This window comes from Mirounga leonina, unplaced genomic scaffold, assembly GCF_011800145.1.
Source record: "Mirounga leonina isolate KUSES-001 unplaced genomic scaffold, KU_Mleo_1.0 Mir_357, whole genome shotgun sequence".
Lineage (NCBI taxonomy): Eukaryota > Metazoa > Chordata > Mammalia > Carnivora > Phocidae > Mirounga > Mirounga leonina.
The window spans coordinates 8,729,947-8,749,933 of record NW_023270702.1 but is presented as its reverse complement, the minus strand read 5'-3'; the positions used below and the strand labels follow the sequence as shown (position 1 = coordinate 8,749,933).

The window sequence follows — 19,987 nt, the reverse complement described above, 5'->3', positions numbered from 1 at the left end:
ATTCCATTTCTGGATATTTATCTAAATAATATAAAAACACTAGTTCAAAAGATATATACACCCCTATGTTCACTGTAGCATTATTTACACTAGCCAATACAAGAAAACAAATGGAGTATCCATCAATATATGAATGAATAAAGATATGGTACATAGATATACAGAACGGAATATTACTCAGCCACAAAAAGTAAAGTCTTGCCATTTGTGACAGCATAGATGGACCCAGAGGGTATTGTGCTAAGCAAAAAAGTCAGACAGAGAAAGGCAAACACAATATGATCTTACTCCTATGTGGAATCAGGAAGGAAGGAAGGGAGAAAGAGAGAGAGAGGAAGGAGGGAGGGAAGGAGAGAGGGAAGGAGGGGGGAGGGAGGGATGGATAAAATAAAACAAACTTATAAATACAGAGAACAGACTAGTGATTACTAGAGGGGAAGGGGGTCAACCATGTGTGACAGATGGTAACTAGACTTGTGGTGGTGATCACTTTTCATTGTATACAGATGTCAAATTATAAAGCTATACACCTGAAACTTATATAATAATAATTTAAGAAGAGTTTAAAAAGTGGGTCCCTTTAAATGGATTCCTACAATTACATCACCTGGATAACTGCATCTCTAATTTTATAATATATTGCATCCCATATATATGTATTCCCTATATCTAATGTATTCCTTCACCATGTTTAAAGCCAGTGGTGCAGACTCTTCAAATATCTCTCTACTTCCACTGCCTCCTTCCTCCTTTCATGTTCTTGCCTCCCTCTTATAAGGACCCTGATGATTATATTTAGGACCCACCTAAATAGTCCAGGATATCCACCCCATCTCAGAATCACATTTGCAGAGTCCCTTTCGCCATATAAGGTAACATTCACAAGTTCCAGAAATTAAAACATAAACATAGGCCACATTCAGTCTATAGCAATTAATAATGTTGAGCATCTTTACATGAACTTAATTAGCATACTTATATTCTCTTTGGTGAAATATCTGCTTAAATCCTTTGCCCATTTTTGAATGCAAGCTGGTGCAGCCACTCTGGAAAACAGTATGGAGGTCCTCAAAAAGTTGAAAATAGAGCTACCCTATGACCCAGCAATTGCACTACTGGGTATTTACCCATAAGATACAAATGCAGTGATCCGAAGGGGTACCTGCACCCCGATGTTTATAGCAGCAATATCCACAATAACCAAACTATGGAAAGAGCCAAGATGTCCATCAACAGATGGATAAAGAAGATGTAGTATATATATACAATGGAATATTATGCAGCCATCAAAAAAATCTTGCCATTTGCGACGACGTGGATGGAACTAGAGGGTATTATGCTAAGCTAAATAAGTCAATCAGAGAAAGACAAGTATCATATGATCTCACTGATAGGAGGAATTTGAGAAACAAGACAGAGGACCATAGGGAAAGGGAGGAAAAAATGAAACAAGATGAAATCAGAGAGGGAGACAAAGCATAAGAGACTCTTAATCTCAGGAAACAAACTGGGGGTTGCTGGAGTGGTGGGGGGGTGGGAGGGATGGGGTGGCTGGGTGATGGACATTGGGAAGGTATGTGCTATGGTGAGCGCTGTGAACTGTGTAAGACTGATGAATCACAGACCTGTACCTCTGAAACAAATAATACATTATATGTCAAGAAGAAGAAGAAGAAGGAGAAGGAGAAGGAGAAGGAGAAAAAGAAGAAGAAGATAGTAGGAAGGGAAAAATGAAGGGGGGAAATCGGACGGGGAGACAAACCATGAGAGTCTATGGACTCTGAGAAACAAACTGAGGGTTTTAGAGGGGAGTGGGGAGGGGGATGGTTTAGCCTGGTGAGGGGTATTAAGGAGGGCACGTACTGCATGGAGCACTGGGTGTTATATGCAATGAATCATGGAACATTACATTAAAAACAAATGATGTCATGTATGGTGACTAACGTAATAAAATAAAATTTTAAAAAATCCTTTGCCCATTTTTAACTATGTTATTTATTTTCTTATTGTCGCATGTGAAAGGTTTTTTAAAAATATACTTTGGATACAAGTGCTTTGTCAGATACCTGATTTACAAATGTTTTCTTTCAGCAGATAGCATGTCTTTCATCCTCTTGACATTGCCTTTGGCAGAGCAAAAGTTTTTGTTTTGGTGAGGTATAATTTATCAACTTTTTTTCTCTTTTGTTGATCACGCTTTTGGTGTCATTTCTAAGAACTGTTAACCCCAAGACAAAAATTTCTCCTTTGCTTTTTTCTAAAATTTTTATAGTTTTACATCTTAAATTTAGAACTATGATCCATTTTGAGTTAATCTTTGCATAAGGTATGTGGTTTAGGTTGAGGTTCATTATTTTGCTCATAGATACCTAACTGATCCACCATCATTTGTTGAAAAGACTATCCTTTCTCCACTGAATTGCTTTTGCACCTTTGTCAAAGATCAAATGACCATATTAGCTCAAGTCCATTTCTGGACTTTCTAGTCCATTCCATTAATTTATGTATCCATCTCCTGGTTAATACCACAGCTCAGTATAACTTTTTAAAAACTCATAAAAATGCAGTTTTGTAGGACAGTGAATCCTGTTATAAGGTTCCTGTGCTGTAGGTAATCCCTCATCTCAAATAAGCATGTTTAAGTATCTCTCATCTTGTCACTGTAAATTATGCTCAATTTTATTTAAAGACTGCTGCTACCAGACTAAAATACACTCACCAGCATTAAAGCATTAGAAAAGTTTTTCCAGATGTTCACACATACACACAAATACACATGTGATAAGACTCAGAAATCACTATTTTTCTACTATATTTCCTACTCTCTGCTGAGCATTTCCAGCTGGGGATATCCCACAGCCCCAAAAGTCCCTCTGCATGTGAAAAATTGAGACTATGCAATACCTTCTGGTTAGTTTGCATTTACTAAAAAGATTGAATATAACATAAGAATTTTAAAAATTGGCTTAAAGTTCAATGTTTTGATGCTTTGATAGCTGTCCTAGACAAAAAAAAACCCACCCATATTTCATTCACAATTATATCTATGTCAAATGAAAGAAATGCTTTACTGGCTGTATGCACAAAAATCACAAAATATATCAATCACTCACAAATTTTATTGAATTAGACTAGCAAATCTCTATCTTCCTAGATTTCAACCAGTAAGTGCAAACTAACCAGAAAGTGTCATATTTTATATTTTTAGCAATTAAAAGGAACAAAAATATTTAGAAGTTTTTTAAAGTTCCAAGAAATGTGTTTACAAGGTTTGTTGTTTTGTTTTGTTTTGTTTTGAGTGCAGACATAAGAATTTTTAATAGGTGGCATATTGACATTAGGTACCTAATTACATTAACAATGGAGATTTTTCCAAACACCTGTTTTCAAACTGCTCTTTCATACACAAGTTTCTTATAATCAGCAGTCACTTCCTCATTGTTAGAACGTCACCTTCAATTTGAAGGGACAAATTTCTATGGTTTTATTTTTTTGAGTAGCATACTAGTAACATCTATTTTTAATCACAGAAAAGGTAAAAAAAAAACAACAACATTGAAACTTATCCTTTTTTTAAAAAAAGAAAACTATGTAACACTGCCTCTTAAGTGCTTTGCTTCAGGATGCTCTATGGCAAGCCTGTGGGAAGAACAGTTTCATAGTTACTCCCCATCCAATACAAAGTATCACAAAGAACCCAGTTTAGTCTTGTTTTAGAGGAGTAAAGACAATCAGTGGTGTCGCATAGCACTTTGTGCAATTCCAGTTTCAATTTCTTGACAATACTGCTGCCCTGGGAGACTGCCAAGGACTGTCCTATAGGGCCCACCATGATCTTACCTAAGAATCTTTTTTGCTGATGTGCCAGTAAATGCAGTGGTTCCATTGTCGCTGGTACATTTATGCTACTTGTTTTTCATAATACATTTGTCAATATATAAAGAAGTCATTGACTATGGAGAAAATTTCTTCTCTGATGCATTTTTCCTTTATTGGTTAATGAAAAAGTATTTGTTCTTTGTGCATTTCATTGTTGAAACAGAGAAATGTTAGTTCTTTGTACATTTCATTGTTGAAACAAAGACAAATGCACAAAGAGTGGCTAAGATCACTGTTGAGTATTTCCTGGCTCCACTACTTATTACTTATTAGCTGTGTGACGTTTAGCTCATTACCTAACCTCTCTGTGTATCAGTTTCATCATCTTTTTTTTTTTTAAGATTGTATTTATTTGCGAGAGAGAGAATGAGAGACAGAGAGCATGAGAGGGAGGAGGGTCAGAGGGAGAAGCAGACTCCATGTTGAGCAGAGAGCCCAATGTGGGACTCAATCCTGGGACTCCAGGATCATGACCTGAGCCGAAGGCAGTCGCTTAACCAACTGAGCCACCCAGGCGCCCCACAGTTTCGTCATCTTTAAATGGAGATGGAGTAGTCATTTAAGCGTTGACTATTACTTTCTGGAAAATACCATAAGCCAAGATATATTAGAAACACCTTTACTTCTACTCAACTGTGTAATTTTTATAATACTTTTTCTTCAAAATTTCAGTAATGCTTTCTGTGAAGTTTTCAACAGTGCTGACAAAAGAACACATTTTAATCTGTTGTTATGCGGTTTTCCATGTATTATTTTAGCTGTGTTCTACCACAGCAGGAAGCAGGGGAAATACATATTTCACTAATAGTAAGAGGCTTGTCTATTTTTGCTGTAATGTCAGAAATCTCAAGAGACTTCTAACTTTTTATCATTAAGCTTAGTAACTATAGTCTTATATACCCAAACTTTGAACACAACTGTAAAAATCAGAAAAAGTCGTTTCACATTGCTGGATACTCATTTTAAAATATCATGCTTGTCCTGAAGGCTTCATATTACCATTAGCTAACATTTCAAGGCAAATTTTACACTTGTTGTGTGGTTCATCGCTAACATTAATAAACATAAATCCACTTTTCAGGCTGTCTTCTTGTTAATTTTTCTCTTTTATTTCTTATTTTTTGTCAAGTCTAAAGAGACTTACATTGTTTTTGTCTCTTATGAAACCAAGAAAGAGCTTATTCTAGGAAAGAGAGAAGGGTCCTTCTGTCCTTCCATCATTATTCTCTTGAGTTTGAATTAGTAGCATTGTCTGCAATCTTTAGTTCCTTTGCAGGAAGGTTTTTAAGCCACTTGTTGGATTTTGTCAAAATTAGTTTTAGTAAATCCAACTAATATGGTCTATAAGTCATCAGGTAAACTGCAGCCCGCTCCACACCTGTCTCTCTGAGCTGGGAACCCCACTGTCCCCCCAGGAGATCCTGGGCATTTGGATCAGTGATGTCACCACTGTCTGTCCAAACACATAACTAATATTGAATAAATATTTGTTTAATTGATTTGAATTAATTTGCTGGTATAATTTATATAAAAGGAAATCTTAGTCCTTCTTTCAAGGTGATCTAAAGATAAACCACTAGATATTTTAAGAGACTTAACCTAAACCAACTTAATATTATTAATACTTTTTGGTAGGAAGAACTAATCATTACATTGGTGGGCTTTCAAACATTAGTCACAGGAGGTGGCATGTACATGGTAGATTTTATGAGTCCAGAGTCCTGAGTTCAAAGTATTACAGGATCCCAATGAGTTACTTCACCTCTCTGGATCTCAACTTCTCATCAGTAACAGGAGATGGTTGGGCTAAATGATCTTCCAGGTCTTTCTAATCTAACATTAACAATTCAATTCCTATCCTGCTGGTCTTATAGAATTCAATAGTTTCCTTGTTTGGGGCATTTTGTAAAGAAGCCTGAGCTTGTGGTAAATTCATAAATAAATGCTATTCACCTTAACACCTATTTTCTGTAAAATGTTTTCTTTCTGCTTCTCTAAACTTCAAATATCAAATTAATAATGTGTCACTATGAGCTCTACAAAAGGAAATAAAACAATAACCTAAAACAAACAATGCCCATGCCTGCTGTGACACATGCTCCACCCTCTGGAGGAAGTCTAGAAAATTCATCAACTAATTACATGTACTTTCATGCAAAATAAGACAACAAGCAAGGTGACACCAGAACCACCTGTCTGCAACTGCCCCACTTTTTCCGGTGACAAGATCAACCCACTTGGGTAATGTACCAACCACAATTCACTCTGCTTAAAATGTGTCCTTTGTTTCAAAATGACATTTCATCCTCTCTGTTGGATGTAATAAAACCTGGTCATTTCATGTGCATTGATGTGTTTATGTTAAAGAGGGATATCCATGAACAGTGTTCTTCTTTTTGGCTTTCTTTTCCAGAAGATAATATATCAATATTGAAAGACAGTAGCCACCTGGGTGGCTCAGTCGGTTAAGCATCTGCCTTCAGCTCAGGTCATGATCCCAAGGTCCTGGTACGGAGCCCCACATCGGGCTCCCTGCTCAGCGGGGGCCTGCTTCTCCTTCACCCTCTGCCCCTCCCCCTGCTTATGCTCTCTCTCACTCTTTCTCTCTGAAATAAATAAATAAAATCATATAACATAATAAAAAAAAAGAAAAGAAAGACAGTCACCTATCATCCTTTCTTGAGCATTGTTGGGTGCTTTTTAAATATGATGAAATCTTAGATGAAAATTTTTCTTATGGACCTTTTTTTCTTCTTAGATGAAATTGTTAGTCATGATTCATTAGGATAACCAAGACATAAAACTTTCAGTTGATTTTTTCAAATTTGTTTTCCAAAATACAATAAACTTTTGGATCCACTTAGAGCTTTTAAAATTCTCAACAATGTCGCTTGAATCTAAAAGATTTACATTTCCACATACTGGGCAAATTAATGCTAATGACAGCAACCTTTGCAGTCTCCCTGCAGGCAAAGAAGAGGTTAAATTCCTTTCTGTCAAAAATTCTACAGTAGGGGCACCTGGGTGGCTCAGATGGTTGAGCGTCTGCCTTCAGCTCAGGTCATGTTCCCAGGGTCCTAGGATCGAGCCCCACATTGGGCTCCTGGTTCAGCGGGGAGCTTGCTTCTCCCTCTCCCTCTGCCTCTCTCCCTGGTCATGCTCTCTCTCTCTCTCTGTATCTCTGTGTCTTAAATGAATAAATAAAATCTTTAAAAAAGAAAGAAAGAAAGAAAGAAAATTCTACAGGAAACAGAATAACGGTATGCTTCAGAGGGAGGGAGAAAAACACCAGAAGATTCCTGGTAGCTTCTGTCTCTGTGCCTGTTTTTAAACCTCATAAGGGAAGGGCCCATAATACACAGGATTGGTGTCAGCAGCTATACAGTATCAAATTTGATTGATCCTCTATCATTGATCTGTTTATACAAGGATGGAATCTACAGAAGAAAGATCCTTCTTCAAGCTTTTGAAATTTTAACCAGAAAAGTACTGAAATGAATAAAATAAAATATTTCTCAACTGCCATACCATGTGCTGAAGAACAAGGCAGCTGCCATGATATTGTTCGGACTATCTGTATCCTAGCAACCATCCACCCACAAAAAGAATCACCTCATGAATGAAACCCAGGTACCCGCACAAAGCTGATCTATAGCCCTTGATAGGCTGTTCTGAATGGAGGGAAGAAGGTAGTGCTTTCCTCTGAGAGGCCTTTTTCTATCCTGTCACTGGGAGGGGGCTTGCAAATAAATCAATGTAAACCATGAGTCATTGTCACAGGGGTCTGCTGGCTCTCAAATGCCTTCACACTCACACAAATTCCAGCGTACTCAGTATCCTGGGAAATACTTGGGAAACCCAGACACAGAGACATTAGCATGGTTAGCCAGGCTTGGGAGACTCAGAAAATCAAGGTCATAAAGTAAAAACAGACATGCACACCAATTCAGACTCCAGGCTTAGAAGGAAGGTCAAGAGGTGATGAGAGCAAAAGTTTCTGCCTAGTACTCGGCTAAAACAACTGAAGTTACCATACATTCCAGCATCAAAGTGAGATAGGAAAACTAAAGGGCTCCATAAAAATCTGCTTTTTGCTCCTTTTCCTGCTTCTATTCTTGCTAGGACCTGTACCCCCGCTTTACACATGCCTCATAGTACAAATAATGTATGTCTTCCTTGTAAGGGACAAGGAGTTAATGATTTCTTTAGAGTCTTCCAGCACAATAGATAACATCTAAGGGAAGACTGGGCAAGAATGACTGGGTGAGGCCATCCTGTGCATATTCCAGACCACCGGGGTTAGACATCTAGACGCCAAGACCCCCAGGCTCCAAGTGACTTATGGAAGACACCTGAGCTCTTGTCCTTGATCTGACCAGCTCCTGGATGCCTGGGAGGACACGTACACCAGACCACAATCCTCAGTAAAAACCCCAGACCCCAAGCAACTATGAGACTCTCTCTTCTTTTCCTTTTGGAATCTCCCAGCCTCTGTCTGTACCTGCATTCTCTCTATATCTTCAATAAACTCTGCTCTCAGTCCCTCCTAGCTCATGTTTGATTTCTATCTTGCATATACCCAAGGACCCTCTTGGCTGATCCTGTGGGACCCCCTCTGGGTTCTTGGACCCAGCCTGCCTATTTCAAAACAAAGCAATCAAAAAATACATGGAACAAATAAAAATAAACACACAATGGTCCAAAATCTTTGGGATGAAGGAGCACCTGGATGGCTCAGTTGGTTAAGTGTCTCACTCAATTTAGGTTCAGGTCATGATCTCAGGGCTGTGAGATCGAGCCCCACATCCAGCTCTGTACTCAGCAGGGAGTCTGCTTGAGATTCTCTCCCTCTCACTCTCCTTCTGCCCCTCCCCCAGCTCATGCATGCTCATGTACACTCCCTCCCTCTCTTTCAAAATAAATAAATAAATCTTTTAAAAAATTCTTTGGGGGGCACCTGGGTGGCTCAGTCGTTAAGCGTCTGTCTTCAGCTCGGGTCGTGATCCCAGGGTCCTGGGATCGAGCCCTGCATCGGGCTCCCTGCTCCAAGGGAAGGCTGCTTCTCCCTCTCCTACTCCCCCTGCTTGTGTTCCCTCTCTCGCTGTGTCTCTCTCTGTCAAATAAATAAATAAAATCTTAAAAAAAAAAAAATCTTTGGAATGCAGCTAAAGCTGGTCCAAGAGGGAAGATTATAGCAATACAGACCTACCTCAGGAAGCAAGAAAAATTTCAAACAAACAACCTAATCTTACACCTAAAGGAGCTAGAAAAAGAACAAACAAAACCCAAAACCAGGAAGAAGGAAATAATAAAGATTAGAACAAAAATAAACAAAAAAGACCTAAAAAAAAACCAATAGAACTGATCAATGAAACCAGGAGATAGTTCTTTGAAAAGATCAACAAAATTGATAAGCCTCTAGCCAGACTCATTAAAAAAAAGAGAGAAAGAGAGGGAGATGATTCAAACAAAATCAGAAATGAAAGAGGAGAAATAACAACCAACACCACAAAAAGACAGAAGTTATAAGAGAATATTAAGAAAAATTATATGCCAAAATATTGGACAACCTAGAAGAAATCAATAAATTACTAGAAACATATAACCCCCAAAACAAAATCAGGAAGAAATGGAAAATATGAACGGACTGATAACCAGCAATGAAATTGAAGTGGTAATCAAAAAACTTCCAACAAACAAAAGTCCAGAACCAGATGGCTTCACAGGTGAATTCAACCAAACATTTAAAGAGTTAATACCTATTCTTCTCGAAATATTCCAAAAAAAAAAAGAGGAAGGAGAGCTTCCAAATTCAATCTATGAGGCCAGCATTACCCTAACCTATAACCAAAAACAGATAAAGACATGACAAAAAAAAAGGGGGGGGAGAGAGAGAGAACTACAGGCTAATATCTCTGATGAACATAGATGAAAAAATACTCAACAAAATATTAACAAACTGAATCTAACAATACATTAAAAAAAATCATTCACCATATTCAAGTGAGATTTATTCCTGGGCTGCAAGGGTGGTTTGATATTTGCAAATCAGTCAATGTGATATATCATATCAACAAGAGAAAGGATAAAAACCATATGATCATTTCAATAGATGCAGGAAAAGCATTTGACAAAGTACAACATCCATTCATGATAAAAACCCTCAACAAAGTAGGTTTAAAGGAAATATAGCTCAACATAATAATGGCCATATATGAAAAACCCACAGCTAACATCATACTCAATGGTAAAAAACTGAGGGCTTTTCTCCTAAGATCAGGAACAAGACAAGGATGTCCACTCCTACCATTTTTATTCAACAGAGTACTAAAAATCCTAATCACAGCAATCAGGCAAAAAAATAAATAAAAGTCATCCAGATTGGTAAGGAAGAAGTAATACTTTCACTATTTGCTGATGACATGATACTCTATACAGAAAACCTTAAAGACTCCACCAAAAATGTCCTAGAACTGATAAGTGAATTCAATGGTCACAAGATATAAAATCAATATACAAAAATCCATTGCATTTCTATACACTAATAATGAAGCAGCAGAAAGGGAAATTAAGAAAACAATCCCATTTACAATCATACCAGAAAGAATAAAACACCTAGGAATAAACTTAATGAAGGAGGTAAAAGACTTGTCCTGTGAAAACTATAGAACATTGATGAAAGAAATTGAAGATGACACAAATGGAAAGATGGTCCATGCTCATGGATAGGAAGAACAAATATTGTTAAAACCCAAAGCAATCTACAGATTTAATGAAATCCCTATCAAAATACCAACAGCATTTTTCACAGAACTAGAATAATCCTAACATTTGTATGGAACCACAAAAGACCCCAAATAGCCAAAGCAATCTTGAAAAAGAACAACAAGACTGGAGGTATCACAATCCCAGATTTCAAGATATACTACAAAACTCTAGTAATGAAAACAGTGTGGTACTGGCACAAAAGCAGACATATGGATCAACAGAACAGAATAGAGAGCCCAGAAATAAACTCATATGGTCAACAGTCTTCAACAAAAGAGACAAGAACATGCAATGGGAAAAAAAAACAGTCTCTTCAACAAATGGTGCTGGGAAAACTGGACAGCTACATGCAAAATAATGAAATTGGGCCACTTTCTTACACCATCAACAAAAATAAACTCAAAATGGATCAAAGACCTAAATGTGAGACCTGAAACCATAAAAACCCTAGAAAAGAGCACAGGCAATAATTTCTCTGACATTGGCCATAGAAACATTTTTTTTGCATATGTCTCCTGGGGCAAGGGAAACAAAAGCAAAAATAAATTATTGGGACTACATCAAAAGAAAAAGCTTCTGCATAGCAAAGAAACAATCAACAAAACAAAAAGACAGCCTACTGAATGGGTAAAGATATCTGCAAATGACATATCCAATAAGGGGTTAGTATCCAAAATATATAAAGAAATTACATAACTCAACACTAAAAAAAACCCCACAAATAATCCAAATAAAAATGGGCAGAAGACATGAACAGATATTTCTCCAAAGAAGACATCCAGATGGCCAAGAGACACATGAAAAGATGTGCAACATCACTCATCATCAGAGAAATGCAAATCAAAACCACAAGGAGATATCACCTTACACCTGTCCAAATGGCTAAAACTAGAAACACAAGAAACAAGTGTTGGCAAGGATGTGGAAAAAAAGGAACCCTCATGCACCATTGGTGGGAATGCAAACTGGTGCAGCCACTGTGGAAAACAGTATGGAGGTTCCTCAAAGGGTTAAAAAGAGAACTCCCCTATGATCCAGTATTTCCACTACTGGGTATTTACCCAAAGAATACAAAAACACTAATTCAAAGGGATACATGAACCACTATGTTTACTGCAGCATTATTTATAATAGCCAAATTAGGAAGCAACCCAAGTGTTCATTGACAGATGAATGGATAAAGAAGGGGTGTGTGTGTATACACACACACACACACACATACATATATATATATATATACATTCTATGGAATATTACTCAGCCATATAAAAGGATGAAATCTTACCATTTGCAACAACAGGGATGGATCTAGACAGTATAGTCCTAAGAGAAATAAGTCAGTCAGAGAAAGACAAATATGAATTCAAAACAAATGAACAAAGAAAAATAGAGACAAAAAAACAGACTCTTAACTACAGAGAACAAACCGATGGCTACCAGAGGGGAGGTGGTGGGGGGATGGGTGAAATAGGTGATGGGGATTAAGAGTACACTTATCATGATGAGCACTAAGTAATGTACAGAATTGTTGAATCACTATATTGTAGACCTAAAACTGATATAACACTGTATGTTAACTATACTGGAAATATAAATAAAATAAATAAAATGTTCTGCATAGGTCATTTGAAATAGATTAAGAGGGCCTTAATTGATTTCCTTAATAGATTAAGGGAAGAGGGCTAGGTACAGATAACACAACCCAGGGAGAAAGGGGGGCCAGCTACTGCAGTGGAAGGCTAATGCCAAGAAAGAGAGATGGCTGGTAAGACTTTGCCAGAGAACAATTGCTTACTTTTTAAGAACAAGAATGAAAAATATTTTAAGTGTCTGATGTGCTGGATCAGGATGTGGCTAGAAGTTTTTGCCCAAAGACTTCAGTTAGAATCTGTACCCTCATGGTTCATATATGAGAAATGTAACAGGGTGGTGTCCAGTGTGAGGTGATGGACTGTGGGAAAGGGACAGCACATGAGGGAAGGGAGGCACAGAGTAGATCAGTAATTCAGTGCAAGGACTGAATTATTGATTATTAATCATCACTGTCCCCATGCCCAGGAACCCTCCAAGATAAAGGAGGGAGACACTGGGTTCCCCCCTAACCCAGGATGGAAGCACAGGACATTTTTATTTCTTCTCTTAAACACTCTGAGAACAGTCATTCACTATGAATCAGTCCCCTTTACTTGAAAAAAAAAAAAAAATAAGCAATGCTTTTGGTTATCTCTTCATACTTAAGTGGAAGCTAAAGCATTTGTTCCATCATTTTATGACTTCTCTAGAACAGTCTCTCCAAAGTAGGATGTGTACTACTTAGAGTCTGTATGAAGATTCACTATTGTGTGGAAAGGAAATATGGGAAATATTATGTGTTCATATTATGTATGTATGTTCAAAAATTATGTAATGTTCATCATTGTAGTATTGATAACATGTAAGGAACTGACAAAGAAACACATCCTGAGAGCATGTGCCCACATTTTGTTTGCTCAACGGGATGGAGTTTGGAGACTACTGATGTTAAAAAAAAAAAAAAAGAGAGGGGTGCCTGGTGGCTCAGTCGGTTAAGTGTCTGCCTTCGGCTCAGGTCATGATCCCAGGGTCCTGGGATGGAGCCCCGCATCAGGCTCCCTGCTCTGCGGGGAGTCTGCTTCTCCCTCTCCCTCTGCCTGCCACTCCCCCTGCTTGTGCTCTCTCTCCCCCGCACGCCCCCCCGTCAAATAAATAAATAAAATCTTTAAAAAAGAAAAGAAAAGAAAACAACCATTCATACTAAACAAGAAATTATCTCAAATGGATTTTCATGAAGGCAAAGTTGTAGATAGTAAAGCAAGATTCTGAATTTATGTGAGCCAAATTACTAGTCCATTTACTTTTAATGGGAAACAACTAGCTGTTCTCTTCTGAACAAAAGCAAAGAATTCCCACCTTCCAACTTCTAAATTGAATGTCAAATATTTGGACAACCCCAACTTGTTCAAAAATGTAAATTCATTTAAAGAATTATTTTATTATTTTTTTGTATGACCTCAACCGCTTTAAAAATCTTAGAGAAACTGGTTCCAAATATAAGGAAAAAATACACAAGAAATTTAAATAATCATTTTCAAGTGGCTTATTTTTGTTATTGTTATTAAAATAAAATTATTACTGGTAAGAAATCTAGCAAGCAGTTTTAATTTGTGCTTAGTGCAATTTTTTATCAGTTGATATCACAGAAAGGCTAACATTGGAATTGCAGGTCTGCATGAACACTGACTCAAGTCAGTTTAATGTTTTTGTATTTTTAATAAACATTTCTTCTGATTACAAAAATACAAGTTATAGATGCTGAAATTATTTTGACTACATTTTTTAATGTGGTAAAACTATCCTCAATTTTTTCAATGTGGCATTTTTCTGTGTGTAAAAAAAAAAAAATTCAATTATTGTAGAAGAAACCAAACCACATTTAGAAAATACTACTACTATTACCACCAATAAAAATAATGTTAACAACAATAAAAATATTAATAGCAGTTAAGACTTATTGAAAGCTAATTATATGCCAGGCTCTGTTTTATGCACTTCTTATGTATTAATTTAGTGGTCCTGAACCGAGGCTGCCCATTATGCCTGTTAGAATTGCCAAAGGAGAATAACAAAGAAAATGATGCCTGGATTTCACCCCCAGAAGAGACTCTGACCCAGATGGACCAGGGTGGTAACCTAGACATTGGTGATTATAATGTGTGGCCAGCATTGAAAACAAATACATTAACATCATCCTGACAACAACAATCCTGAGGGGGTAATTATCTCTGTTTTGCACTAAGGAATATGAGACAGGATTCACAAGCAGGAGAACTGGGATTTGAACCCAGGTCTGTCTCCAAAACTTAAGCTTTTTACCACTAAGCTCGACGACCCCTCAAAGACCACAAAGTATTGTGTACTTGAGGGGGTGGTTTCACTCCCATGGTATGCATAAAAGATCATTTCTATAATTTCTTTGCAGTTAGATTTTAAAGAAAAACAAACTTTTGCATACCCTTGGCTGAAAAAACAAACAAGATTCTGATCCTGGAATTACTCCACATTGCACATGACTGGGAGGCTGACCAAGCCGTAGTCAGTGCTGAAATCAGGGATTTCACTGTTTACTGAGTGATCTCCCCGGTTGGCTAACTTAGTGCCCCAGGATCCCTCCTGAAGTCAGCTGTCTCAGGGTTAGCTTGTACTTCTTCCTCACCCTTTATTTACTAAGAAAGCTCAAATAAATAATACAGGTATACATGGCAAACAGGAAAAGTTCTTTTTTTCAGCTCATTTTTCTCCTCCAGGGCAAATAGGCTTGAAAGTTCAGAAGCCCCTTGCCAAGCAATATTCCTTATTGCGCTCCCCTCACCTACTCTAGCTCAAATAGAGGCTAATAAAATACTCACGCAATTAAAAAAAAAAAAGGAAGGGTGGTGGGGGTGGTGGGAAATGAGAAGAAAACCCAGTCCTGTGTTATCAAGTGGTTTACCTGGCTAGCAGTCACGTGAATGACAACCTGGCGTAAAGTAACCTGAATCTTGTCCAACCACAAAGCATTCTTCCTGCTGGCCAGAGATGGTCTGGCTCAATGCTAAGGGCAAGTAAAAAGGCGAGTAGAGGGGCGCCTGGGTGGCTCAGTCGGTTAAGCGGCTGCCTTCGGCTCAGGTCATGATCCCAGGTACTGGGATCGAGCCCCACATCGGGCTCCCTGCTCAGCGGAGAGCCTGCTTCTCCCTCTCCCTCTGTCTGCTGCTCTGCCTACTTGTGCTCTCTCTCTCTCTCTCTGTTAAATAAATAAAAATCTTAAAAAAAAAAAAAGGCGAGTAGAATTTAATTGGGAGAAAAATCAATGATAGCACTCTACCTATTTAGAGAGCAGAAATACTATCCTCTGAAACGCAGGGGGCCAAGGGTGTGACCCAGGCAGTTATCAGCTAACATGAGACGTGGAGTGTAAAGTAGGGGGTTTAAATCCATGACTTGCAAGGAACGAGGGAGCAGAGGCAGAGTCACAAAGTGGCATCCAGACATTCTACACTCTGTGGGGTCTGTGCCATGTCACTGTTCAAATAAGGCACTGCCTGGTATGATGTGATCAAAGGGTTTTAGCCAAGACATGGAAGAGCCAAGGGTATATTTATTGAGCACCATCTGCAAGCCTCTATGCTAGGTGCATTTTATGTGTTATCTCATGTGATCCCCACAACAATGCTGAAATGGGGTCTTATTATTTCCCAGCAATATTCCAGTATTATTCAAGTATTAAATAGGTAGAATGGATTTGAAAGGAGGCGTGTTTGCTTCTAAAACCTTCCACTCTGTGACACAGTCCCGCTTCACTTACCGTCTCTAGCCTAGGCTTCAGGTTTATTTGGTGCAACCAGTCTCAGTAAAGGCGCCTCTGAGCCACCAGCAGGGGCAGCGAGAAGCACAAGGCGGAGGCTCCTTTGCAAGCAGGAATCCGTTTGTTCCCTGAGACTCTAAAGCTATGTGTAGCAGTTCACTTCTGTCATTTTTTTTTTCTCTCTCAGGTTCTGCTTCTTGACTGGCTCCTACCATCTCCCCTCACATCCCATGCAGATGGCAGAGCCTGTCTCTGGTCATTTGCCAACTACTCTCAGAAAATTCTCCCACCCCAGAGAGGCTCCAGTCCACTTAGCATAACTGTCCAAAAGCTTTTACTTCTGCTCCAACAGCTGAGTAACAGGCTCGTGGGGTCATTTCGTCTTTTGTCACCCCCTTCTCATAGCTATTCCCTAGGACGATGTGATTAGCGGGCCAGGGAGAGACTTCTCATTCATTTAGGAAGAATTTATAGAGTACATATTATAAAAGCAGAAATGTTCTAGGTGCCAGAGACATAGAGGTCACTAGAATTCCGTCCTTCCTTCCAGTACCCTAGGGTTCTGCTCATTTGTTACAATGAGAACTGCCTGGAGACAGAGTCCTGAGATTCTGAGCAAGAGCACCTGACTTCCTTATTCGGAACTTCCTTCATGGGAGAGCCAGGGCAGGAGCCCAAAGTCAGCAGTTTGACTCAGAATTGTTCTCTCTATTCCCATGATTTTGTGCTGTCTTCCAGAGGTTTCTCTTCTGGAAACTTTACTGTGTTTCCCTCCCTCTACCTCTTTTTGGGAGCCATACCCCTTTTCAGAAGGTCAGGACGACAGAAAAGGTATGTCAGGGGAGTTTATGCCCTCTAATGAGTAGAAATGGCTGTCTTGTTTGAGCAACAGGTTGGAGACACACCCAAGAAGTAAACAAACCAAATCAACAGTAAGAGAGGGAGAGAGAGAGAGAGAAAAGGAAGATGGAGAGAGGAGGAGTGGAGGAAGGGAGAGAAGGGAAGAAGGGAAGGGGGAAGAGGCGGCGGGAGGGTGGAGAGAGATGCTTTTCAGGTGAAGTCCTTAAGCAAGATGATTCTTTGCATGTGATAAAAGTCCCATTTCTCCTTGATGAAAAACCCATTTAATATGGGAGGGGTGTGGCATACTGTCATTTCTTAGCAGTGCTCAAAGTTTCAATGCACCTGTTACTCAAAAACTGAAGTTGCCCTCAGAGCTCCAGAAACAGCAGGAGAGGGGAGAGAGGAGAGGAGGTTTAACTTGAAACTTAGCTTTCAAAATGATAGAATCACATTTATTCCCTATTTCCTTCCCATTGTCCTCTGGTGTTTTAGCAACTTCTGAGTTCTTATACAAAGTTATCAGAAAGAAGGATTTTTTCTTTATAGCTTATATAGAAACAGTTTCCCAAAAAACTCCTGTTTCCCAGCTTCCAACATAAAGCTGACCAGCTAAGTGAGTAGTTACTCCTGTCAGAGTAAAGACAGAAGTTTGCATGAAAAGAAATGTTCAGTTACTTATACCTGAGACACATTCACTCACACACGCAAGAACAGTTTGAGAGCCATGACTTTTTATAGTCGGTAGCAGATTTCCTCTAACAGCCAGGAAGAAAATATACATGCATTAGAAAACAAAAATTACACAAAGGTACCCACCCAAAAGCAAATCAGAAAAAAAAATGCCCAAGTATACAAAACGGAATGAACAGGTATATGAAGGCAGTTTCTGGGAGGATGTAAATTCCTTTTAATGAGATTACTTACCCACACAAGTAGAATTCCCCTTTCCTGGGAGAGAGCCTCCAGGACAGTTCCATCGTTCCAGGACTGAGAGACTAGCAAAACTACATTTAAAAACTACCGGCAACAGAATGATTAGGAAGAGCAGCATAATCTTGATGGGCTTGAGCTTTCAACAGAAAATAACTTGACTTTGCTTGAGCATAGCCGGGGCAGAGTGGTTACGTCGGACCCCAAGCGTGTCCCCCCTGGGTTGGCGGGCAGCCCTGGGGCATCTTTCACTCTGCTTTTTTGCTGTAGTCCTCCAGCTCGTCCTCCTTCAACTCAAGACAGTGGCCTGCAGCCAGAAAGGGACCCTCGGGAAAGATTTCTTTATCGAAGTTCTTGGGAAGTCAGGAAGAAATACCTGACACCCATATGACAAATTTCGCAGTTTCACGGCCACTGACTTGTAGAGGTCTGCCGCTGACTTTTGCGGCGACAGGCAGAGCGGTGTAGGCCACGGCTAGAGAGAGGAAAAAGGGAAAGTGATGGAAAGTTCCGACCGCGACCCTTGATGAGGCTGAAAGAAGAAATACAGAGATAGGATTCCTCCCCAAACAGTTTCTCTTTTTGAAAAGTAGAATGACTCCCTTTCCTTTTCAAAGCCCTTTTGGCTCCACCTCCTCTCTCCTTTAGTGACACTTGAGTGAGCCTCTGTTTGCAAATGTGAGTGTGGTCAATTGCTCGCTGCAGGAAAGCGGGGACGGCTGCCAGAGAGGAGATAACTGGCGACTCACCATAAATATTCTGGGCAGAACCAGGGAGAGAGCAATTAGGGGGCTGTGGAGTTGCTCCTGGTGTCTAGGGGGTACCTGCTGAAGAGTGGCTATGTTTTAATACAGGGAAGGATGGAAACAAAGTTAAACTGTGCCGTACAAATCAATAGTGAAAAACAGTGCCTGATAATTCAGACTTGGAGTAATTGATCATTCACGTGAGCAATATTAGAACAAAATGTCAACACCAGTGCACATTCCTGGAGCTTTATCTTTTTTATTTTCTCCTGTATATTTTATAGCGGAATTTGGAAGATTATTCTTTCCAAATCAAAGGGAAATCCCTGAAGCCAAATGAAGAGATACAGTATGCACAGACACCTTTTCTTTCAGCATGAGCATAATAAAACATCATGAGGGGCCAGGAGTGCAAGGAAAGGAGTGGGTTGTTATTACAGAGCCACGTTGGAAAAAATAAGCTAACAGTGCAAAATCTGGGAAGCACTGGAAATCTAGCAGAGCTGACTGCTGTTCCTTCCCAGACAACTTAGGCTCTCTTTTCACCTCTCAGGGATAGAACATAAAAGCTTGACATACCCATTAGTTGTCTCCTCAGTTATTTTGTCAGGAATGCACCCAGAAATATCCAGCTCAGGCAAACCATTTACACCAGATTTGAGAACAGTGGAAATTTCTGTCAGTTTACTTCATCCTGGAAAACAAGCTTTCATATAAGTTGCCCAGAGGTAGTGTTCCAAGTGCTAGTCAAAATGTAGATAAAGCGATAGTCACAAAAACAACAGTCACACTAGTGAACACCCATTCTGGTAGAGAATGGGAAGAACTCCAAGCCTTTCAGTCAAATTTAATTATGTCCTCATCATTCCTCAGATACCGGGTTGCTTTCTGAAATGGCTAAAGTCAGGAGTTCTCTGATTTTAGCCGGCCTCTGCCAGACAGCTCTGATTTCTCACAAGAGAAGCAGACCCTGGCGGGCAGCAGAAGTCATGTGGGGGGACATATGGAATATTCCATTGCTTTCTGGACTCACTTGGACTTGAGACTCGGAATGAGTGTCCTACCAATAACCTGCACTAAGTTACTAACCTTGTTAAGCTTCCCCTTCAGCAAAATGCATAGTCAGTGTTAGAGAGGACAACAATTAGAAGGACAGTCAAGCATCAGGCTGGATTAGTGGAGAGGAGGAGGAATGACATGAGCACAGATATGAAGTAATCCACAACTATATTCTATTTGGATGTAGAATCTCTTGTACTATGTTTGGTCATAAAAAGGCTCACTTTCCTAATTACATGTCACCTGGGCTAATATGGTCATTAATGTTGAGCATAAGCCCCTTAGGAGATGATGGAGACAGCCATGGCTATGGTGGACATCAAGACTGGGGACTGATGGAAAAGATCAATCTCAGCTAATCCACAGAAAATCCAGGGTTGCCCAGATAGCAAAATCTTAA

General features: G+C 39.3%; 1 protein-coding gene across 4 annotated transcripts in view; it reads right to left on the bottom strand.

Moving 5' to 3' along the window:
- Positions 1 to 18,451, bottom strand: part of EGF (epidermal growth factor) — a 103,036-nt gene extending 84,585 nt beyond the window's left edge. For 2 of the 4 annotated variants that reach the window (XM_035030277.1, XM_035030278.1), the window contains exon 1: positions 17,777 to 18,449. In XM_035030277.1, coding sequence (XP_034886168.1) covers positions 17,777 to 17,903 — 127 coding nt within the window. In that variant the 5' untranslated portion in view covers positions 17,904 to 18,449. Of the gene's footprint in view, positions 1 to 17,776 lie in introns of all 4 variants that reach the window. The other 2 variants (XM_035030276.1, XM_035030275.1) reach the window with 2 other exon arrangements.
- Positions 18,452 to 19,987: the final 1,536 nt, after the last annotated feature.